This window comes from Manis pentadactyla, chromosome 3 (assembly GCF_030020395.1).
Source record: "Manis pentadactyla isolate mManPen7 chromosome 3, mManPen7.hap1, whole genome shotgun sequence".
Taxonomy (NCBI): domain Eukaryota; kingdom Metazoa; phylum Chordata; class Mammalia; order Pholidota; family Manidae; genus Manis; species Manis pentadactyla.
Genome location: NC_080021.1, coordinates 187,472,971 through 187,499,154, shown reverse-complemented (window position 1 = coordinate 187,499,154; position 26,184 = coordinate 187,472,971). Strand labels below are relative to the sequence as shown.

At 34.1% G+C, this 26,184-nt stretch overlaps 1 protein-coding gene across 2 annotated transcripts in view; it reads right to left on the bottom strand.

Moving 5' to 3' along the window:
- The window catches only part of ZCCHC7 (zinc finger CCHC-type containing 7), a 300,853-nt gene that overhangs the window by 38,295 nt on the left and 236,374 nt on the right, over positions 1–26,184 (bottom strand). For both annotated transcript variants that reach the window (XM_036888516.2, XM_036888517.2), the window contains exons 3-5: positions 19,182–19,225; positions 17,611–17,736; positions 16,495–16,665 (exon numbers count right to left, since the gene is read on the bottom strand). In XM_036888516.2, coding sequence (XP_036744411.1) covers positions 16,495–16,665; positions 17,611–17,736; positions 19,182–19,225 — 341 coding nt within the window. The remainder of the gene's footprint in view (positions 1–16,494; positions 16,666–17,610; positions 17,737–19,181; positions 19,226–26,184) is intronic.

Here is a 26,184-nt window from a genome sequence, read left to right as displayed (position 1 = left end):
TTTCTCTTCGATACTCTCCTCCTAACTTAAGTGCAGTTATGAGGACATGAAATTTGTCAGGAGTTGATTATATTTCAGTTTAATTTGAACCGTAACAGTTCTTATTTATGGGGAATTATATAAAAATAATCAAACAAAAAATAAAACAAATCATACATATGCTACACTGGGTTATCATAAGCAACTGAAAACATTTTTTCACTTCAGAGAATCACAAATCTTTCTGGAGACATCTTGATTGTGATTCTAGACTACTGACATAAGTTAATTTTATGAATAGTTGATAATGCTTGTAGTTCAGCTAGTTCTTAGCTAAAGGTAAGTAATATAAAAGCCAGTAAAATGCAGCATGATAATGAAGCAGCTAAAACCAGTGACTCTAGAGCCAAAACAGTTGAATTCAAATCATGGTTCTACTATTTACTATCTTGGGCAAGTTATACATCTCTCTGTCTACTTTATTACTGATAAAATGTAGATAATAGTATCTTTTCAAAAGGATGTTGTGATGGTTAAAGAATTGGTAAGTATAAAGTCCTCAGAACAATGCTTGACACACAGCAAGCACTTAGTTGTATTAATTATTGCAATGATGATGTCAGTTTGGCACTTTTCATGTTTCTGATATAAAAACTGATCATGGGGAAATTTAACATCAATAAGGTAAATGAAATAAGTGAAATCTATTGTATATGGTCAACTCTTGGTTGTGGCCAAAACTAAGAGAAAGCAATAATAGTTTAAGTTAAAATAAATAGATAAAGAGAGTGTGAAAAAACAAAACAAAATAAAAGGACAAATAAAAAATGTAGATTTTATTAGGATATAACTGCTTGTGGCCACCTTCTCTGGTGAAAAATGAAAAGAATTCAGAAATGTCAATGAGCATGTATTATGTGTAATGTACTTATTTTTATATTCAACTGAAATCTACTTGGTAATGTTTTTAGTTGTTTAAAATACACAGGAAATAATATTTGATCAGATAAATCTGACCTCATATTTTATAGTTAACTTTTGGAACAAAAATCTTTTTATCTTGATCACTGATGAAAAACAAAAGTACTTCACACCATTCTCAAGGTCTATATACCCTTCTTTAGTTTATTCAAACTTCTTCATCCCTTTTTTTCTTAATGTTTTAAAAGTAGTAATGACCCAGCTTCCTTAGTAGCCTTTCTCTCTTGCTTTTCTTCCTTATAGTAACCAGAGAGCTCCCACTTGAAGAGTGGGGAAGTGGATACCAGGAAGGAGAAACTTGGAGGGATAGATCCCTATACTTTTGGGAATCTATCTAGTCACTTTAGTACTGAATACATAATTTATGAACACAGTTCAAGAGAGATCTTTTTTCCTGCTTTCTAGTTTATCTCTCTCTTTTTACAAATCTCAGCACACTCATATCTCCCATTAAAAACAAACAAACAAAACATCCCCTGAACAATTAAAACTCTATGTTGACGGCAACCCTCAATTGTAACAGCCAAGAGCTGATTCATTGTCTCTTTGGTGCTGATATTCTGAGATAATTGTAAACTAGTTCTCAAAGGTTCTATACTGCACTGTTTCTTTATCTAGCAGGTACCAGAAGTTTTAAACTAGATTCATAAGAGATAAACTACAGGTAAAATCATTTTAAAATGGAAGTTCAAGATTTTATTTATAAACCTATTATGCAAAGTCCATCATAAATAGCAAATATATAGTATAGAGCAAATTGTTTAAAACCACTGAAAGTTACCCTAATTCATCTTAGCCAATTTTTATTTGTAATCATGTTGTGTCATCCAGCTCTAGTTCTCTAATTATCATAGAATTCTCCTCTTTTACCAATAGTCTTACAGCATACAGGATATATGTCAGGTAGGTATATAAGTAATCACCTTTAAGTACTAAGCTGTACTATATGACACTGTACTAGTTTTAGTCTAGAAGGCTGTCTTTTTCTTTATTAAAGAATAACATTAAATATTATAAAAGTAATAAATATTCATTATAAAATAGAAAATATAGATAAACTAAAAATAAAAGCCACCTATAATACTACCATCTGAGAGATAATTATTGCAAACATTTCAGAATACTTTGTTCTAAACATTTTTCTATATATAAGCAACAAGCAATTGAAGCCAAAATTTAAAAAACAATACCATTTGCTGTGGTATTTTTTCCAAAAATAGAGAAATGCTTAGGTATAAATCTAAATATGTAGAAAGTGTATATATTGAAAACCACAAAACTGGTAAGAGAAATTAAAGATCTAAATACATGGAAAGATATACTATGTTCATAGACTGGAAGACTAAAAATATTAGAGTCAATTCTCCCCACAGTGTACAGACTGAACACAATACCAATCAAAGCCCCATCAAGATTTTTTGTGGGTATGACAAACTCATTCTAAACTTATATGGAAAGGGAAAGGAACTGAATAGCTGAAGTAATTTTCTAAAATAATAACAAAGTTTAAGGAAACATACTACCTGATATTAACACTTACTATAAAGCTACAATAATCAAGACAGTACAGGACTGATAGGACAGATTTCTAAATCAGTGCAACAGAACAGAGGACAGAAATCAATCCACACTAATGTAGCCATTTAATCTTTGGCAAATGCAAAAGCAGTTTGAAGGAGAAAGGACAGGCTTTCAAGAAATAGGGTTGACCAACTGATCACCCATATATAAAGAAAATGAACTTTGGTCTAAACCTCACATCTTATACAAAGATGAATTCAAAATGGATCATAGATCTGAACATAAAACATGAAGATGTAAAACTTTTGTGATAATACACAGGAGAAAATCTTTGATAACTTCAGTTGGATAAAGATTTCTTAGAAATGGCTCCAAAAGCACTATCCATAAAAGAAAAAATTGATAAATTGGATTTCACCAAGTTAAAAAACTTTTGCTCTGCCAAACAACTGTCAAGATAGTAAAAAGATAAGCTACAGATTGGTAGAAAAGGTATGGAAATCAAATATCCAATAAAAGGTATATCCGAATTCAGAAAAAAATCTTGAATCTCAATAATCAGAAAATAAACACTATAACTAAAAATTGGGAAAGGATCTGGACACTTCACCAAAGTGGATGTAAGGATGGCAAATAAGCACATGAAAGGATAGTCAACACTGTTAGCCATTAGGCAAATGCAAACTAAAACCACAATGAAGTAGATACAACACAACTACTAGAATGGCTAAAATAAAAAATATTGATTATACCAGATGCTGATGAGGATACAGAGATATTGGAACTCTCACTTTACTGGTGGGAATGCAAAGTGGTTCTGCCATTCTGAAATACAACACAGCAGTTTCTTATAAAGTTAGAGATATGCTTATTTGACAAGTGATCTCCGCCTGAGAATTTACCCTGAAAAACAAAAAGTATGTCTACACAAAAGACCATACAGAAATATTCATAGCAGCTTCTTTTGTAGTAGCCAAAAACTATATACAACCCAAATGGCCCTTAATGGATAAACAAATTGTATATATAATGCATAATACTGGAATACTACAAAGGAACAAACCACCGATACATGCAACAACTCAAATGAATTTCCATGATACTACATTGAGTGAAAAAAGCTGGAATCAAAATTTACAGTAGTGTGATTCCATTTAAATGAATTCTTGAAAATCAAAACTATAGTAATGGAGTACAGATTAATAGCTGCCAGAAGTTATGGTTGAAGGGTGAGTGAGACTATAGAGACAGTAAGAGGGAGCTTTTGTGGTGATGGAACAAACTGTTAGGTATCCTGATTGTGGTGGTGTTTACATGAAGCTATATATACTCATAGAACTGAACACCAAAAGGAAAAAAAAGTCAGTTTTACTATTAAAAAACAAACAAACAAACAGAAAGGATATTGGCTTAGATTGGTACTGATGACATTATTCCTAAAATGATTGTAAGCAGCAAGAGAATACTGCATCTTAAATAACAAGGCAAAAAGTTACAAAATGAATATACATTCATTAGAAAAACAGAACATAAAGAACAACAGATGTAAAAAACCTCATCTTTAATTCCTGACATAACTACAATAAACATTATGGAATACTTCATTCTAAATTTGTAATGCAAGCCTAGATATATTTAAATATGTATGTTTATGTAGAAACAGAATTATATTTCATATACTGCTTTATAATTTACACATTTCATTTGAGGTTCTAGTAACTTCTTTATATTTCAATTTTCATTTTCATATAATTTTTTAAATAGCTGAATAGTAGTCCAGTATATGCAATATATTTTAAGTTGTTTAAGTCAGCTGCAATGTTAACTGGGTTACTTCTAATTTTCATTACTACAAACAAGCCTGAGACAAACATTCTTGTAGCTATAGCTTATTCTTATAGCTATAGCAAACATCCATCACTGAACTCCAGAAAGGTTATCCAAATGGACTTTCGCAGCACAGCTTCCCTAACATTAAGTATTATTATTATTGAGGTATTTTTTTCTTCCTATTAACTTGTGAGGACTTTATATATATTATACATAATTATCCTGTCATGTATTTCATAAAAATCTTTCCCAAGTTTGTGGTTTGTCATTTAATTTTAATAATGGATTGTTGGATAAACATATTATTATTTTTAGTTATAGCTATCCTCTCATTTCCTTTATGGTTTCTAAGACTGGTATCTTTGTTTTCTACTAAAAGCACTTAATTCACAATTTATTTATTGTGAATAATTGATGTATTTGGTACTACTTTTGTCCTCATACTATTTTTTATACATTCTTGCTATTTCCATTCTTTCCTATCATTTGTTAGATGGCTTAGGTTCCCTTGCCTCTTTTTAAATCAGTAATCTAAAAGTCATACGGTTTATTTTCTCCTTTCATTTTACTGTAATTATCTATGATCTACATTTTTATAGTTTTTAAATTATATTTGTTGTTTAAGGAATTTAAAAAATGTTATATTTAAAACAAATGAACAGGAAGTATTCAGACATGTACTTGATGCTTTCCCAGTTTCACTGTTCACTGCTGCTAATTTTATACTCTGACTTTTCCAATAAATTCACAAATGAACAATAACTTGGCTATGTCATCTATTTTTCTCAGAATGCTCTAGCCTCTAGAGATTTCTCCACTGCCTTCTGGCATCTGGCATTTAGTACTGCACAGGAGAAGTCTGATGCAAACTTGTTATGTATCTGTAATATATATATATATTTTTGGTCTGGATGTTTGTATGATTTCTGACATTCAGAAATTCACTAGTGTATGTCTAGATGTGTGTCTTTTCCCTCTCTCATATTGGGTGTGTACTTTTGGTAAGAATTTCTTTTGTTCACTTAACTTTAGATTGCTTCTCCTCTGTCTTCTCTATTCACGCTCTAAAAAATCAATTAGGCTTTTCTCAAGTTTCCTCTTATTTCCTATAGTGAGTTTATTTCATTTGAGGTCATCTCTGATTCCTCTTTTAATCTACCAACTCTAAATATGCCTTAACTTTTTTTTATTGGTTCATCTGAAGAAAAAAAAAGGGGGAAAAAAAGAAAAAGGAAGGTTATGTAAATCTTGCTAGTATTAGGTACTCGGGTGGTATCTGCCGAGGACTGCATAGGTCTCTGATCATTCATGGAAAGGTTCAGATTTGGTTGTTTCAGTTTTCTCAGAGGCCTGGTTTGTTTGTGAGGAACAGGGAAGGTGTTTTAATTATAGAGATGTGCAAAGACGGTGTTTTAACCCACTGAAAAACGTCATCTACTTCACTATAAGACCATTCCTGTTGTCCCAGAGTTTTATAAATATATAGAGAGGCAAAAGTTCTCCCTAAACTGGGGAGGGTAGTGGTGTGGCTAGTGGGGTGATGAGGTGGGTAAGAGAGAAGGGCTGGACACTGAGACACTGCAGTTTATTTCACTATTGATTTCTGTCTAAAAGATCAACAACTAAGAAAGAATAGCAAAAGTTTAGAAAACAATTGATAAGGAAACTAATTTTAAAACTGAGTCATATCTTCTTACATATAATCTGAAACTCCCCCACTACAATTGGTGTTCTTAGGGTATATACTTTTCCCTTAGTATCTATGATTACAGAAAGCATTACTTTAACATTATAAAACTAAAAGTTCAATTAGATTATAATACTACATAATTTCTTGAATTTCTTAAATAGCTTTTTTTTTTAATCAAGGCAATAATCATTAGAAGGATATACAACAAACTAAGATCACACTTGTTATTAAACTGAAATCTTACAGAAATATTCTCTGTTTTTTAAACAAATTAAACAATATGACAAGAAGATGAAGAAATGCAAGGTTCCTCATGCCTCCCAGTCCTCTTCCAATCCACACCCAGTCCGATGAGGAAATCCACCTAGTATGTAGTCTTCTACCCTATTTATCTTTGTTGATGCACACACAATGTGTGTGTGTGTGTATATGCTTACGTGTATAAATATATACCTATATATACTTATACATAAATATGTATTATACAGAACTCATTTCTTTTCTTTTTTACTGAAATAGAATTGTTCTACAGACATTTGTAAATTTTCAAGAGGACCTTTTAAATGGAATACCTAATTCATTTAATTAGTGTATAACTGAAGGAAACAGTGTCTTTTTTAAGACAAACTGGCAAAGGCATATGTCTATAATTGTCTTAGAATACTTTTAAGGGTTGAAACTCTTTCCCAGTTGCTCAATTTTCCTTCACTATGTACAACTGAGGGAGATTACTAGAACCCAATCAGAAAACTGTTTGGGATTTATAAAGTTCAGAAGAATTGACTTTAGCCTGTAATGTTTAATAAATAAAAACTTTTAGCTTTCAAGATGTTAATGTAGATCTGACTTGCTTAATTTCACTCCCCACATTCACAGCTTAGATAACTATGTCCCAGAATTTATTATTATTATTAGATCTAATAGTCAAATTCAAGTTCAAGTCTATGTGCGCTTTTATACCTGGATTAAAAAATTTTAAAAACAAGAAAAAAGTGAGGGGTATAATGAGTTTGAAATCTAACAAAATTCCCTGTGGTCTGCTGCTTTATTATCAAAGATGTATGTCTTCTCAATGTGGGAGTAAGTTCACTCCTAAGGCCATAAAATTCTATGAAAAATCTGAAGTTTATTTAACCTTTAATTTTTAGAGCTGTTAATTTTGATAGATTGACTATAAGGGGACAATCTTTCTCCTCTTTTGGTGGAAATTGGGGAATGGAGAAAGGGAACTGTCTATCCTCTACACATTTACTCTTACAGCTTCCATCAAGAAAATGTAAATCTGCTCTCAATCTGTTACGTCTTCTGAAAGCGACTAATACCAGGTAATGAAGCATGTGCTATAGGGAGAGTTGGAGAGACTGGGGGAATTTGTCATGTTAGAGATGACTAGGTAAGATACCATTTAGAATTTCAAAATAAGGTCTGGTTTCTCCTGCAATCTTTAACTGTGCTAAATCACATACCTTCAGTTAAAAATGTAGAACTTTTTATCTGTTAAAGTTATTTCTGGAAGTTTACATATATTTTTAACTATGAAAAGTTCCAGACAATAATTTATTAGGTGGTTTGGGAACAGTTGCAATGAATTATATTAATTACTAATTCTGGGATTTACTCCCTGAACAATGAACACACATGAATTTTCACTAACATTATCAGGAGGTTTGCATACACCCATCAAGAGGATAAGAGACCTCTAAGTACAGAAATCTACTTAACTTTTTTGGGGGTATTCTGGTCTCTCAGGGAAATAAGCATCTGATAAGCCTATTCAACAATTATTTTTTATTAAGCAAATTAATCAGTCCTGGCCATAATTCCCTGATCCAACATTATGTTTAAACATTAAAATGTGCAAAGTGAGAAAACAAAGTATATCTAACCTAAGTCTGGTTCTCTTTTCTTTACTCTCAAAAGTAGGTGCAATGTTCATATAGATGTAGCAGAACTACATATTTACCTAAATGTACTTATCAATCTATTACAATGATATACTTCTGATATTTTAGTTATTTCAGAGATTATCTTTTATTCTCAAATTACTCCCTTTCTTCCTCAGCACTGTGCTTTTATATATCAAATTATTTTGTGGTACCTTGTAAAGAGAAAAACTATTTAAAAAGCTTTTTTGTGTGGGAGCATGTTTACTACACTTTTTACTCATCTATTCTTTGTCATTTTCATTTTCTTAAGTAAACTGAACATAAGTCAGTGGTTTGTTTTGACTTAAGTTCAGCAAGGAAATTAGTTTGTCCATGACTATTTGAACTGTAAAAGGTCATCAGAATCTTAGTTTTCTTTTCTTAAATTTGTCCTTACAAGCCGCTGAAGAAGATATAGAATATTCCATCACAAAGTGAAAGATGACATTTTTACATGTGAAAGCTGACAGCTGATAGACTGAAAACACAAGACTGCACCAATACCTGGTAAAAAATGGAGATGTTGAAGAAAATCAGTTGAGAACAATGCAAATGTATTTTTAAAAACTAGAACTGGTTCCTAAAGATAGTGGGAGGAAAATAAGACAAGGATATCCATTGCCTTCTTTCTTTTTATGCATACTATAGGTATTATGGCTTTTGGAAAGCCTGTTCAAACTTGATTTTAAATATTACCAATATTACCGTAATGACTACCTCTTAAAATAATTAAGCTGAGAATGTCCCAGCCTGTACAATGACATGCAGGATTCCACAACTTTGACTAGAGGTTGGGTAGGTAAGTGGAGTCTACTGCTCCTAACTAATTCATTTGCTTATTCAATAATCCTAGTGAGCTCCTGTATGGATAAGGCACTGTTCTAAAAGCTGGAGGTATAGCAGCAAATGTGTCTGAAAACAGACATGGAGATTATATTCTAAATAGGGGAGACAGAAAAATATATAGAATGTAAGATGTATGTGTTGTGGAGAAAAAGAAAGTAGAGAATGAAGGCAGGAAATTTTAAAGGTATGGAAATTCATTATTTTAATTTGGGTGGTCAGGGAAGGCCTCTCTAAGAAGGGTACATCTGAGCAGAGACATGAAGGAGATGAGTGAGTGAGTCACTGTGGATACCTGGAACAGCAGGTAGAGGTAAAAGAACATGTCTGGCCTTCCAAGGAATAGCAAGGAGACCAGGTGGAATAAGCAACAGGGAGGGGAGTACTATATGAGCTGTGGTGAAGAAACCAGATCACCTTATGACCTTGTTTACTCTGAGAGAGATACAAAGTCATATTTAAGGATTTTGGAGAGAGGACTGATGTAATCTGGGTTATGTTTAGAAAGGATTACTCCTGCCATCCACTGAAAACAGATTACAAAGGGGCAAGGAAGAAGGGAAATGGTTTAGGAAGTTCTTAGAATAATCCAGGCAGTTGATGCTCAGGGCTTGTGCCAGGGTGATAATGGTAGAAACGATGAGATGTGATCAGATTCTGGATTATGCTGGTGAATCATTCTTTCCACGGTTAAGACAATGTATTAAATTATGATACAACAGAAAACTGGCCTTCCACGAGTGGAAGAGATAGAGAGTCACAAAGGAGGAATAGTCCATGAATGGCTAGAGATGTCCTTCCTCAATTTGCTGTCTTCAAATATAAGAGGAAGTAGGCAAGCAAACAAATGCTCGAAAAATATTGACCCTTACATATATTTTAAGTCCACATGATTATAGGAAAACTCATTCAGCCTGGACCAAGAGTTCCTATGGCATTACTTTGTAGCTGATATTTCCAAAGGCAGGTGACATGTTATCATAGGCACAGTTACCTGGCTCTCTCCTATGGTCTATGTTATTTTCTATACTTTTCAGGTATTTATTATTTGCAAGTCACCAAGCTTAGACTTCTGATACTCTCTCATTTAATTCTCACCACCCTGATGTATGTCCATCACATCACTTTTTACATTGTTCTTTTTACATGTGTGCCCTTCTTATTATACTGTGAGCTTCTCAAAGGCAGAGACCATGCCTCACTCATCTTTATTTCTTTATACTTGGAATACTGCTTGGCATGTAGGCAAACAACAAATTTTTGATAAACAAGCATAGAAAGTTATTTGGGTAGTGGAAAAGTGGAGATGTTTTTTGAACAAAGGGAGAACTAATCACTATTACACAAAACCATAAGACAAAGTATTTGAATGAGGGAAGTCAGTCTTTAATTCAAAATCTTGGTTTAGTTGTTCAGTTTAATAGTTGGGTTTCAGCCAATCTTTTTTTCTGGCTGGTAATATCTCAGACCATAAAAAGGATAAGAGGTAGAAGGCATATGAATACCATTCCATGCTCCCTGGAGTAGATTAAAGATAAAATAAAAACCCTTAGGCTTAAATAAGTACCTGGATAAAAAAAAATACTCAAGTTCCATCTATATATAACAAATATGAAATAATAACCAGAGGACACTTGTACTAGGTACTTTACATTTCCTGCCGGAAATCCCCAAGATTAAACTAACCTTTAAAAAAAAATCACCAAAATTAAATTAAAGTACTAGGTAGTTTTCCATTTTATATATGTATTTATTGAAGAAATGTTCACTGAGTACTAGTGTCTATGTGTTACACAGTTCATACTGAGTTTTCATTTTAAAAATAAACTTCCAAGTTGCTCAAAATTATTTAGTATGCAGCTAATATTTAAGATAACATTTTTTATTGCATAAAAATTTTAAAGAAAGGAATCAAGTAAAATATGTCCTATGAATTATTTTCTCCACCACATAAAAAAATCTGACTTAGAGGAGAAACTCAAGTGGATTGCATTTTATTCTTGCACAAGATGCTTAAATTAAAGGGAGTATTTAACCTGGACTGGGACAGAGGACTGAGCAGAATTGGAGAAAAAAATTGTTGAAGAAAGGGAGAAAATTTAGGAGGTTTGGGTCTCAACTATACCCGACACTGATTAACTTAGTTTTTATGCTCTAATGAAAAAGGGTGACAATCTCCAAAATGAGTAGACTTTTGAGGCAAGGATGGCCTCTTGTGAACAGCATGGCTCTAGCATCACAGATTGGTTCTGTGGCTGAAAATCAACATTCTATGCTGCCTTACTGACCTCCAGAGGTTCTTTAAAGAGATGAAAACTTAACTATCGTTTATTTTTATTTGGAAGATATTTTTCTTCATCTGCTTTAAAATATATCAGATATTTTAAATACCATGAGGTTATCAAAGTTGCTTATCAGATTTATAATATCTTCAGGTTTAAGATAGAAACTTGAGAGAGTCTCTGAACAGGAGCTGAGCTGACAACTCCTAAAATGTCATTAAGTCCATGCACACTCATGAAGTATAGCATCATTTTAGCTTCGAGATGTTAGGTAAAACTTAACTTACAAAGTCTCAGTTTTCTACTTTATAAAATGGGAGTAAAAAATAACATATAACTCATATGGTGGTTGTGAGTTTTACATAAATGACTCTGACACAATCACAAATATCTACTGAATACCTATTGTTTGCTGAGGATATAGCAGTGCTCAAAACACTCCCCTCCTCAGAAGTTAATGCACTTAGCACAGTGCTTAAAACATTGTAAGTACTCAATTAATCGTAGCTGCAGTTATTATCTTAGAAATGTCAGATACAGCTCACAGAATGGGACTATGTGTGCAAGATAAATGTGCAAACACACTTTAAAATTCTCTGTATATTTAATGATTATTGTCAAGAGGAGAGAATCTGTGGCAGACTCAGCTGGGTTTCTTTCTACACTCTAGATTCTCCTCCTTTGGAAGGTACCAATGATATAGGTTGACTTTAAGAGGCCTCAGTCCATCTTTCTATCCTTTTGTAAAACTCTGGAATTTCAACCAAATGACATTTACATAACAGTTAACAAATGAGGCATTTTCCAAGCAGAGTGCAGAAAAATATCTTTGATTATAGCAAGAATATGAATACGACTCATCAGTTTTCATTAAAAATTATCTTTCCATGTAGAACTGGTACTGTGGCATTACAGAGATCTGTGGTGTGGCTATAGAGATGTATAAAGTAAAAAAATGAAAGTTTCTTCATCTCCTTAATTGATAAGAGGTCAGAATATCTATAGCTATCCAGGGTTTCACAGATCCTCTGTGAATGAGCAGAAAGTCCAGTAGGTGGGAAGATGAAAATGACAAAGAATGGTAGAAGACAGTATCAGAGCCTTAAATAAACCAAAGATACCTAAATAAAGAGGGAAGAGAAATGATTTAGAAGCAGCCAAGGCAAGTGGGAAAAGAGGCTGATCCTAACCAACCTAATTCAAAGGTAAGTGGGTCAAGAAAGAACAAGCAGCAAGCATTTGAGGGGGTTGAAGGGGAAACTATTTTCTGTGGAGGGCCAGGTTTCAAGACCGATTTAAAGCATGTATGGGACTGGCTTTAGAGCTCCAGCAATCTGAGGCCAGAATGACTCTGCTTCCAATTGAATTGTCATGAAAAGCTTCTGGAATAGTAAAAGGACTACAAGCTTCTTCAGAAGCAGTCAGTGGAGCCCAAGTTTGATTGGGCTCCAAGGGAATCCTCTACCAGGTGGGCATGCTGGAAAAAGATCAATTGGTGTCCAGAACTCTTCACCATGTAATTACAAAAACACCCTAAGTGTAGATCATGGCAGATTTAAGGGAAAAGGTGCTGCCTTCTCTGAAGTCAGCCACAGCCTATCCCAGTCTTAAAACTTATATTCACTGGGGTTACTAATCCTCAAAGCCATTTAGATAAAAGAGTTTAATATATAGTAGAGGCTAAAACTAAGAAGTTAAGCAAAATGGGCTATAGATTTAATTCACAGCTGATTATACAAACTTCTTGAGATCATTCTTAACTGTTCTGTACTACAGTTTCTTATTTTTTAAAAAATGTTCATGATGTCTGAGCCCCTTTTGTTATCACAGGCAAGTAAGACCATATTTATAAAAGCTCTTTGAAAAAAAGTAACAAAAATGCTACCAAATATACTTGCCAAAATAGAAAATCTTGCTAAGAAAATTACAATTGACAATCTAATGCACAGAACAATAGTATAAAGCTAACACACCTTTAGATTTACTATTTTTAAGACCTAGTATTAAAAAATAAGTTTAAACTATTTTGGAAAGAAGTAAAACTTCATTCTCTATGCCTAGTCTTGAGAATTATATTCAGTGTCATCACGGCCTAAGAAATACAAATTAAAACAACAAGTTATCACTTTCTGCTTATCTGATTGGCTAAAATTTTTAAAAATTGTTAACAGTGTTGGGAGCACTCAAACACTGTTGGCAGGTAGACACATTGATACAATCCTTTAGGAAGAGCAATTTGACAATATCCAGCCATAAATGTATGTATCCTTTAATTACACAATTTCATTTAGAATTTGACTTACCAAAATACTCTTGCATGTATGCAGTATATAAAGATGTTTACTGCAGTATTACTTGCTCAAAAAAAAAAAAGGGTAATAATATAAATCTAAATGTATTGTAGATAAATGTCTGGAAAAACTGGTACATCCATATGATGGAATAAAAGTTAGCTAATAGAAGGACAGACTTTTTGAGCTTATATGGAGACATTCACAAAGACTTATGTAGAAAAAAAAATCAAGTTGTAGGACAGCATGCAGAACAGTGACCCTGTTTTTATTTGTTTAAAAAGACCTTTAAAAATTACAATCAATAATTGTTATATTATTTATACAAGAAACACATTCACCAAACATTCACATTCTAGTTTGTTTTAATCTGAAATCTCAACAGAAAGCCAGATTAATTTTTAGAGCAAAAGGCTACATGTACACTTCAATATAAATAAAATTATAAAAATGGTAGTGCTTTCAAAGAGATAAAGCTATCCAATTTGGTAATGAAGAAGTTAAATTGTCACCTTTTGCAGGTGTCATGATATTATACATAGAAAACCTAAAGACTCTACCAAAAAACTATTAGAATAACTGGATTCAGCAAAGTTGCAGGATACAAAATTAATACACAGAAATCTGTTGTACTACTATATACTAACAATGAACTAGCAGAAAGAGAAATCATGAAAACAATTCCATTTACAATTGCACCAAAAAAAATTTAAATACTTAGGAATAAGCCTAACCAAGGAAGTGAAAAATCTATATTCTGAAAACTGTAAGACACTTATGAAATAAATTAAATAAGATACAAATAAGTGGAAATCTATCCTGTGCTCATGGATAGGAAGAATTAATATTGTCAAAATGACTATCCTGCCTAAAGCAATTTACAGATTCAATGCAATCCCTATTAATATTCCAACAGCATTTTTCAATGAACTAGAACAAATAGTTCTAAACTTCATATGGAACCACAAAAGACCCCAAATAGCCAAAATAATCCTGAGAAAGAAGAACAAAACTGGGGGGATTATGCTCCCTGATTTCAAGCTCTACTACAAAGCTACAGTAATCAAAACAATATAGTACTGGCACAAGAAGACCCACAGATCAATGGAACAGAATAGAGCCCAGATATAAACACACTCAAATATGGTTAATTAATATATGATAAAGGAGCCATGAATATACAATGGGGAAAAGACAGCCTCTTCAATAACTGCTGTTGGGAAAACTGGACAGCTACATGCAAGAGAATGAAACTGGATTACTGCCTAACTCCATCCACAAAAGTAAATTCAAAATGGATCAAAGACCTGAGTGTAAGTCATGAAGTCATAAAACTCTTAGAAGAAAATATAAGCAAAAATCTCTTGAATATAAATATGAGCAATTTTTTCTTGGAGACATTTCCCAGGCAAGGGAAACAAATAAAAAATGAACAAATGGGACTATATCAAACTAAAAAGCTTCTGTACAGCAAAGGACACCATCAGCAGAACAACAAGGCAGAGAATATATTTGTAAAGGATTTATCTGATAAGGGGTTAACATCCAAAGAGCTCATACGCCTCAACACCAAAAATCAAACAACCTAATTAAAAAATGGTGGAGGACCTGAACAGACACTTCTCAAAAGAAGAAATTCAGATGGCCAACAGGCACACGAACAGATGCTCCACATTGCTAATCATCAGGGAAATGCAAATCAAAACCACAATGAGTTATCATCTCATGCCAGTCAGAATGGCCACTATCCAAAAGAAATAACAAGTGTTGATAAGGATGTGTAGAAAAGGGAACCCTCCTACACTGTTGTGGTGAATGTCAATTTACGCATCCACTATTGGTGCAGTATGAAGGTTCCTCAAAAACTAAAAATTGAAATACTATTCGACCCAGCAATTCTACTTCTAGGAATTCACCGAAAGAAAACAAAATCTCTAATCCAAAAAGATATATGCATCCCTATGTTTACTGCCACATCATTTATAATAGCCAAGATATGGAAGCAAGCCAAGTATCCATCAATAGATGAATGGATAAAGAAGATTGGTACATACACACAATGGAATATTACTCACCCATAAAAAGTAAAGAAATCCTGCCATTTGCAACATGGATGGATCTAGAAGGTATGCTCAGTGAAATAAGCCAGGTGGGGAAAGACATATACCATATGATTTTACTTATTTGTAGAATATAAAAACAGCAGTAGACTCATAGATACTGAGAAGTAACTGGAAGTTACCATGGGGGAGGGGTTAAAGTGGGTGGAAAGGGAGGGTGAGGGGGATAAAGGAGCACAAAAATTCTCAATCATAATGTAGGTTGGTCACAGGGATAGTAATACAGTATGGAGAATATAGCCAATGGTTCCATAACATCTTTCTATGTTGACAGTAGCAGCTGTACTAGTGGGGGTGAGGATTTAATAATATGGTAACTGTTGAATCACTCACTGTGTTGTATACTTGAAACTAAAATAAGACAATGTATCAATAAAAAAAAAGTGGTTGTGCTTTGTATCACATCTTTGGGAAGTACAAATTTAAGGAAAAAGATGCTTACTTTTTAAATGATACTCCTATAGCCCTCTGGTCTTTGAAATTGTGACTAAAACCCCACAATCATTTAAAATACGATACAAAATGATGTCAAAAATAACAATGTGCTAAAATTTAATGTGCTGCAAGTAAGGATCTATCTTCTAGATTACTTTTTTTTTAATCTAAAGAAAGAACTAAGATAAGCAGATTTAAAGTATCAGTCCTCCTTGCTTAAGAGCAGCAGCATCACACCAGGTTTTCTACAGACCTCTGTATACAACTGCTAAGAGTGTATACATTGTCATCTAACTATGCATCAACATGTATTTACATTTTACTTGTTATTTATTAAATACCTCTCTAATTTCAATCTTTATTCAGCAAGCACATTAAGCAAAAGGGCTAACATGGGTCTGCAATATTGACGATGCTGCCTCCTGATGAACCATTCGGTAGGATTCCTACTACAGCACTGCTTTACGTGATCAGCGGCCAAAGGGCCATGACTATCAGTATATACACAGTCAACATTCTTTTAGGTAGGCTGACTGACAGTACAAATGGGCACATTGGCTTCGAGCTTGACAAGTTAGCTCTACGTGGAATACTCACATCAGCATAGTGGCCCATCATATCACATCGGTCACATCGTTTTCTCCAGGAAGACCTTTCAAGACATCTGTGAGTGGAAGACATAGGCAAAGAACAGTCTAAGCAAAAGCGGGCTGGACAGGCATACTGGAGGTGTCCTCTCTCGGAGCAAAGGCAGCAGGCGCGGACTTTCTATGTGGTAGACAAACAGAAAATCTCTTCAGCAAAACACTTTAGTCTCAAATAAAAGATGAATTCTTCTTTTTCTGTATGATTCCATACAGTTATTTCCAATTTGAGACCCCAATGAAGGTCAAATCTTGAGCATAATTGTAAAATCAAACAACATGTCTGAAACCAGAGCTTTAATATGAGCTATCTGTACCTTGTGGTTCCCTAAAAGGCACAGTCTTCATGTACTATCAGCTAGCATCTACTTCTTATGCCTTGTCTTGTAGGAACATTGACAAAGTAGAATGTGTCCGAGAAGGGCAGGATGATGAGGATCTGGAAGCTAAGTCATGGGGGGAACAGAAACTGAAAGAGACTGCTTAGCCAGGAGAAGCAAAGATGAAGAAGAAACATGCTGTCCCAAATATCTGAAAGACTATCATTTGGAAGAGGTAGTAGGTTATGGAAGGAATATTTGTTAAGGGCTTACTATGTGTCAAGAAATGTCTAAGACTTTAACTCTGTGTGGTTTCTTTCAAAGGCTGATGTATCTGTTTAACACAATATACATCAATAAACATTTGTAAATGTAAAAAAAAAAATTAATCATTTCCCAACAATGAAAACTATCCCACAATGAAAAAACTGTCTTATAAAGTAGAAGGTTTAGAAGTGAAAGGGTGTCAGGAATCATCTGATTCAATCTTCTCATCTTATAGACAAGAAAACAGAGGCACAGAGGGTGAAATGATTTGCCTAAGGTCACACAACTCCTAGTGGGAAGCTGAAATTGATTCCAAGTTTTTCTGACTCTAACTTTATTGTTCTTTATCTACTACTACTCTAGGCTGTGACCTACACAAAAATTTAACATACACATTACATAAAATTTGAATTCTAAGGTTATAGGGTTCCAACCCTAAGATTTTGATTTTAGCAATATGGAAAGAAACATATTTCACATACTTGTGGAAAGGGGCAGTTTTTGGATAAATGACCACATTTGTCACAGTTTCTACAGGTAACATTCTTGTTGGCTGAATAGTATCGGTGGGTCCATCTTCCAGATGATCTATTATTACCTATCTGGGCCTAAGTGGAGAAAAAATAATTAAGAATTAACACAATCACAATATAGGTTGGTCACAGGGATGGTAGTACAGCATGGAGAATACAGTTAATGATTCTGTAACATCTTACTACATTGATGGACAGTGACTCCACTGGAGGGGGTGAGGACTTGATAATATGGGCAAATGTTGAACCACTGTGTTGTGTATTTGAAACCAAAGTAAGATTGTATATCAATGATACTTTAATTTTAAAAAATCAAGAATTAGAAAAAAAAGAAATTTCACTCTGGTCAAGAGAACTAACAGCCATAGTCTGTTCAATTTAGAACCCAACAAGTGACTTGTGTTCTTAAAAAGAGTTAGAAAAACTTAAAAAGGGGGTATCATGAAGAAAATTCTACTTTTTGTCTGCCCCTCCCTGCCCCATTCTTTTACATTTCTCAGTATGGTTCCATTTCTTTTGACTCTTTCTCTAGTTATTGTTCAGGTCTAGTACGGGCACTGATATGCATCACTTAAACATTCTCGTGGCATTCAGAATCAATGATATTGCTGACTTCTTTATTTGAATATACACCCTATTTTTCTGAATGAGAAACTTGCTTGAATTTTTAGAGGTTTATTTTATTATTTTATCTTTTATAAAGTTGTAAAACCACATAGCTACCAATACATTCCTTCTGTTGAACAGCCCGGGTTATTGCCTACAAATCGGATTATAATTTCTAAAACAGAATGAGATAATTTCCTTCCACTAGAGTCCTTTTAAGATGCATTCTGCCTACAGTGACCCAAATCTAGCTGTCCCATAATCTAGCCAAAATCTAGTATCCTGCAAGGGAACCTTAGCAAAGCATATCCTACAGAATATCTAAGGAGGAATATGTAAATGCCAACCATACTTTTATCTTGTTTGGTAGAATTCCATCTTTGAAAAAGCTTTTCATCTTTTATTTGTTATTCTGCTGAATTGACCAAATAGGCCCCAAGTAGGTACAATTTAATTATCTTTTAAATTTTCCTTTTACTAAGTTGTAAAATTATTCTCTTTTTCTAACCATCTGCCACAATTTCGGCTAATAATTGACAAAGACCAACACCTGCCACATCCTAAATATAGACTAACCATTTCCTTACCCTGAAGAAGCAGTTATTTCCGGTGCTGATCTTTATAGTGGTACCAGGCAATACAGGGTGAGAGCTCACCATGGCAGGGAAAAAACAGAAGGGACAGGGGACTAAATCAATATGGCAATTAATTAACTAAAAAAAATCAAGGCTGAGCCACATTTCTGAAGAATTCAATCACCCATATACCAAAATCACACTTCATCTTACAAGATACTTAGATGGCTGCTATTTTTAAAAAGTTTATTAGGTTATCATAATTAAGTGAAAAGAAACCACAAATTAATGGAAATTATTCATCTATTATTTATAACTTTAAAAACAATTTTATTTTACCTCAATATCTTTGTCACTGATGAACCAGTTTACACCATCTTCTCCTATAAAACAAATAGAATGTTACTCAATCTCAACTCCTTTAAAGCACATCTAGATTGACAATAAATTATTCAATTTGTTAGTGCTAAACCCAGAAGTCTAGTGAGAACTGTGAATACCTTAACCTGTTATCTTGGCTCCACTATTACTTGTGTGAGTCTGAACAAATACTAACCTCTCTTAATCTCAGTTTCCTTACCTGTGAAATTGGAATAATAGTACTTGCCCTGTCTACCTTAAAAAGTACTGTGGAGAATCAAGTGAGGCAAGTGAAAATGCACTGAAAACCACCAAAATATAAACAAATACAAATAAATAAATAAATAAATAGATAAGCAAAGGGACCAAAAACTCAACAGCAGATGCAGAAAGAAATCTTATCTTAATTTTCCTTATGTGACTAAAGCAGAGCTTTATGAAAGTCAGCTGCCAGAGCCACAACCCCCTGACCCCTCAACCCATCTCTATTCAGGGAGTGACTGGCCTTGGGTACCAGGTTATTCCAAAAAAGTTGTATTAACAAGTATCATAAAAAACGTCCATCCTCCGGAGCCTGAAATCCTCTTTTGTTAAACTGGTATATAAACCTTTACCTTTAGCTATTCAGTGAGTTACTCATTACTGGGTGCTTCCACGCACTGTCTTTTCCATGGCTAATATCTCTGTTGTCAGTATGTTCACAGACTCCCCACCCAAGCAGAGGAAAGGTTCTTCCTTCCACTATCAGTATTAACTGTGTTCACTAGCTTCCTTCCCATTGTAGTTAACCTTCATTATAACATTAAAATACTTGGACTTTGAATACTATCTCACGATTAGAGCTAGAAATTTAGCACTCAATTTTGTTACATTAAAAAACAGTGAAATAAAAGAGAAAGGAGGCCAAATATTCAGAAACCATCAATTGATCTAAAAATACAACTGTAAAACCTAGGCGGGTGGGAAGCCCTACATTTCTCTTTATCAGCTGTTTTCTTCCCTTTGCACTGTCCTTTGACAAACTTGCAGATGGCTGCTATTCCTTTGGTTCACTCATGGCCAAGGAGGAAGGGATATATGACTAATGCAGAAGCTAAGGTGTCAACAAAGGACTAAAAGATTTTTTTTTTCTCCCCTTGAAGTGAAGTTAAGAATTCCTCCTTCCTCCTATCTATTACTCTTCTCTATCTCAAAAACACAAATCGAGCTTGACTCTTTTCTTTGAAAGGAATTTTGAGGAGACATGAAGTAATCTACATTTTCCCAGGCCTACCAGGACTAAGTGTCTAGAGATGTATTTTAAAATAAACTATTTTTACTAAGATAACCAACAGGTTGTTTTACAAAAAGACTAATCTGTAGGAGAGCAGAGATGCTGTGCTGATGATTATTTCCTTTTCAAGCTGCATCCATATACTGAGAGTGGAGAATACATTAAGTAGCAGCAGCTCTTATTCCTTCATCATCACCATCCATGGTATTATTCTTTCATTCAAAGGATACATTTAAGGAGCATGCTTCACTGTAACTTTCAAAGCTGCCTTTTGTATCTCAACATCCATCATTAAAATTCAAGATCATCACTTAAAATCACTGTAATTATAAAACTGACTTAATACTGTTCTTAAAAAAATGAAATCCAAAACTAATGAAATGCAAAATAGCAACTGTTACCACAAACAACCTACCTCCACCCTTCCCAAATTTATATGTTAACAGAGAATAGTGAAAAATGGGAGTTTAAGAGGGAGATATGACCCCATTTAGATTGTTTTAACATTCCTGTGGAATGTACAATATTCTAGGTTATACACTAATTCCTCCTCAGCAAGATATGGTATATTCTTACTATAGGAAATCTATCAGCAAGTACAGAAAATTGGTTTCAATTACAGATTAAATCCGTTGAGTGTCTGGATTTTGTTTTCCTAATTTTAAAAGTGTTAGACTTGGCTTTGACAAGCAGCTATGTAAGTTCCAGATGAGCTTGATCATTTTGAGGCTTTTAAAGCTTTATTAACAGGGTAGGTCCAGAGTAGCCTTTACTCTCGGGCTAATTTAGCCATATTACTAAGATGTACCTTCTGGGGTCTCTATTGAATGTCTGGAGTATTCAACATTGTCCCTCCACTCTGGCTGTAAGAAGTCAGGTAAACTTGGCTTCAGCAAACAGATTGTAGAATTTTGTCCAAGTCTAGTGGAGTTTCGTCCTATCCACGAGCAGATAGGAACTCCGTATCCTTGTTGTCCATGGGTACCCTCACGCAGATTTCTGGAGTTACTTTGTTCTGCAGTTCCCTCTTTCCAGTATTCAGTCCTATATTACAGCTTCCTTAGCCTTTCTGAACTTTAAATCTCTGTCTTCTATCTCAGTAAGATTGCCATGCTGTGCTTGGATTCCCTCTCTTGGCACCATGTGCAGAAAATGTCTAGACAGAAAGTTCCGTTAATTCATTCGTTTCCATATTCTCATGAATCTTGGTCCAGTACTGTCTGTTGTCTATATTCCTGTTTCCCTTTAAATGTTTGCCTATTTACAATAGCTGTTTTAAAGTCCCTGTCTGCTAATTTCATCATCTCTGGTCAGGAAGGCAAGTCTGGTGTAAGTTAACACAATACAGCTGGAAGCAGAAGTCTCATATAGGATTTCAATAGGTGGAGATGACACTCGTAAAAAGGAAAGGCATAAACAACATAGTGGAAGAAGGGTGGAAGGACACAGCAAACAGCACAGTGTGGAGAGTGTGAGGTTTCCTTTACTAACAATTTCCATAGACCTTTTTATACATATAGAATACTGAGAATTCAAATGTTATTTTAAGAACCTTTTTACGTGAAACACATATATATGAAGACTTCAGTAATATTAAATCTATTCTTCCAACTAAGAAACTTTCCATGTCCTTTTCCAGTTTAAGTCTTGACTTCCTACTGTGTGAACTCTCCAAGGAATAGTACAGCAGGCCTCTTTCTACCAGAGTAATAATGTTGATGGGGTTGAGATAGTACAACAGCAGTACAGGGTGCTCTGTCAACACTATGCAACTATGCAACAACCAGAATATTTAGTCTCTTCTGAAACAACTTTCAAAACAAAAGAGGGAACCGAAGGAAAGGTAGCCCATAACCTTACACACATTTACACATTTCTCTCTTACTTCTGGAACTATTCTTCTCTCTTTATTACACACACACACATACACACACACACACACACACACACAATCTTTCTCTCTGCATGGTAATAAACATCTTTCATATTTATATGATAATTCAGAGTCTATAAATTGTTTTAAATATATATTTTATCTTCAGAACAACCCTGTATGTTATGGTTACACAAATGTTCCCTTTTTTATATGTGTGCTTTTTACAAAAGATGGCAAGTGTTGCTTTCTGTGAAATATAGTGCTAATGTAGCTATTTACCCATAAGACTGCATTCAATTTTCAAAGAATCTGAGGAACAGTTTGGGCTAGAATTCTTAGCAGCAAAGCCAGTCTTAAGCTTTGCTTCAGTTATTTTTAGTCTGCCTATATTCCAGGTGGGTGGGAATAGCTAAAAATCATTGCTTTGCTGAAAGCAGCCAGAGGCAATTACCGAGCAGATTCTCTCTACCTTTTGGGATAATTTGACAGAAACTGGGAGTTAGTAAAATGTACTTTCAAAGATCACTACAGATTACAAGACTCTGTTCAGTATATCCAGTTTGTTATTTGCAGTACAGGTGCCATGCACAAAGAAGAAATTCTTCCTGAGCCTAATACCCAATAGCTCCTTGTAGGAAGCCATAGATGCCTTACATAGATTTCTGGATATCCTAATTTCTAACATCTGAAATTGTAAATCTCATTAAATTCCTGTGAAAAGGTATATAGATATGATTTTCTCAAGATACATGGACTTGAACTTATATCCAGCAAATTGCATACAAAAACTTAGCACCTCACGCCCCCTGTTCTGAGAGAAATCTTCTGCATACGTGGATGTTTTATTGCCCTTGTCTAGCTTGGATTAACACATAGTCTACAGGCACACACCTGATCATCTACATTTGCTCTCTTACAACACTAAACTATGTTTTCTACCTTTATCTTGTATCTACCTACCACTTCAGCATTTTATTAAAAATAATAATAATAAAGAGAGAAATGTGGTATCCACATATAAATCAAGTATAAAAATCAAATGAATATTCATATTTGAACTTATTGTTTATAGTTCATAATGCATGAGCAAAACCAAAAGTTTCTGTGATGACTGCCCTTGTACTGTTCACCATGTAACTTATTCACTATGTAAGAATTTGTTCTCCATGTAAGAACTTGTTCGTTATGCTTCAGAAGACTGGAGACTGACGAAAATTAGGCTTGGGGTGGATTAATGATTGTGCATTGAGCATTGACTCCCCTATACAGAATTTTATTGTTGTTAACAACCATTTGATCAATAAATATGAGAGATGCCCTCACAAAAAAGAAAAAAAAAAAGTACACACTTCTAATTGTAAAATAAATAAGTAACTGGGATGTAATGTATAGCATAAGGAATATAGTCAAAATATTATAACAACTTGGTATGGTGATAGCTGGTACCTAGAATTATCATGTATATAAATGTTGAATCACTGTGTTGTACACCTGAAACTAATGTAATATGTAATACTGTGTGTCAACTACCCTTCAATAAAAAATAATTATCTACAAAAAAAAAAAAATAATGACTTCATGATCAAAACAGTCTTCCCCACAATACTATGTAAATCCTCCAGCAGCTGTTTTCTCCTTTAATAATCTATGAGTCTATAAAGAGTTCATAGTTGGGGACTGGGAAAAAAAGAAACAATGGTTGGTATATACCTGCAATTGCTAAGGAATCAAGATTTGGGGCCCTCTCAATATCTACTCTTTCTCTTGCAGCAGACAGCCCAAAACCCTGACTCACATGAGATGGCATTCCTTTACTACTCTGAAACACAGTGAAATGGTCAAGAAGACAAAGATGAAAGTGGAGAAGGTTGTGAATAATTGTCCACTGGACAACCTAAGACTAAGTAATTTGGCAGTTATAGCATAAAAGACAAATTAAGAATATTACATTTCTAAATTTACTGCCTACACACCCTTTTTACATACCCAGTATTTTAAACTAAAAGGTCCTACTGTTTGTAACTTAACAGCGCCAGTGCTTTTCCGTGTCTGCACTTTTGATCCTTTCATTCCCTTGATCCCAACACTGTCTTCCCCTTTGCCTAATTTTTCAACATATCCAGTCCAATGTCCATGATTACAAATTCTGAAGAGCCTTTAAGCCTCTGTTCCTCACAGCCAATGCATACAGATAATATTCAGTATTTTCTCACTTCAACTGTGCATTTACAATTTTCTTGGTTGATATGACAAAATACTTGCTAGTGTTTGTCCTCCCTCCACGGTTTCCTCTTCCTTCACTGGTTACTTGATATGTTCCATTCTTCACCCTTCTTACTATTCTACATTCTCTGTCCCAGGTTATGTCATAGGTGCCCATAGAGAGAACTACCAAATCTGTATTTCTAGGCCAAATCTTTTCTTTCTAATTATCTGGATTAAATGTCCTATAGGTAACTCAAATTCTTCATTTTCTCCCCATTTCTTGTGTTTTTCTCTTAAAACAACCGACCCTACTTCCCCTCCTTGTATCTTTTCTCTCAATAACTTGTGCCATAGTCTATTTTCTGAATTAAAAACCTGAACTCTTCCCTTCTTACCTTTCATATACTCACCAAATCCTGTAATTCTCTATCCATAAGAGCCTCAATGCCATTCTGTTGGTCCAGAAACAATTTCTTTAGGTTATTAAAATTTCTGATTCTCTCTAGTACCACAACCCATTATCCATTCCATTGTTAATGGAATAATCTACCTATCTTTCTGGATTTTTTTTGAGGTAAAATTGACATACATTAGTTTTAGGCACACAACATTAACGATTCAGTATTTGTATATACTACAAATGGAATAATGTTTCTAAAATGTAAAGTGAATACATTCTGCCCTAAACAGTTCCACAATGCTTATAGGATGAATGTGAAACTCCTTTGTATGCCACACAATGCCTTCCATGATTTGGCCCTCACCTATTTCTCTAATCCAGCTTCAACTTCCTGATCTCAACGCTCCACCTAAGCCTGATAATTTCCCCAATGTGCCCTGTTGTTTTCTGCAACTATGCCTATGCATGTATTCCCTATAATATAAGCCACCCTCAAGTTCATCCACTTGGAACTGGGACTTAGTTTTCAGTTCCCCAATTATGTGTTCCCTGACAACCTTTCAAGAGCAAAGATGTTCACTCTCAACTTTATAACATTCTGGACTTTAATCATGTCATTTCTATCTTAGTATTTTCCAAAGACGAAAGCATAATTGCTTAGTTACCACAGGTAGTCATGTTTACTGAATGAATTATTGAAAATTTTCCTCCTTTGATTTTGCTATAGTAGAAGTATTTTCCCCCTTCACAGTCTAAAAGCATCTTATTTCTATCTCTATTTCTGGGCACTTCTAGACTTAAGAATTAAGAGCTGTATTAATAAATATTTTATTTCCTTCGCTGCATTTTAAGTTCTCTCTGTATCAAGACCACATTTGTTTTATATATCTATACATTAGAAAAAAATTTTAAAAGGAAGGGAAAAAAATTGAAACAATCATATGCACAGTTGTGTGAGTAAACACTGTTCTGAACCTGGGTACAGAAGCCAACAGGTAACTTCATGCATTGTCCCTAAATATACATAAAAGTTCAAAAGACAATTCTCTATGGCTAATGAAAAAACTTGAAATTTCTGTAGTAAGGAACTCTAGAAACTAAAAATGAACTTAAAAAAAATCACTGTTATTGAAACTGGCAGACACAGTATCCACATGAACTATAAGATAACTAGACATTCATAGATAATCATGCTTGTACCTAGCTGTTTATGAATTAAAGATCACAA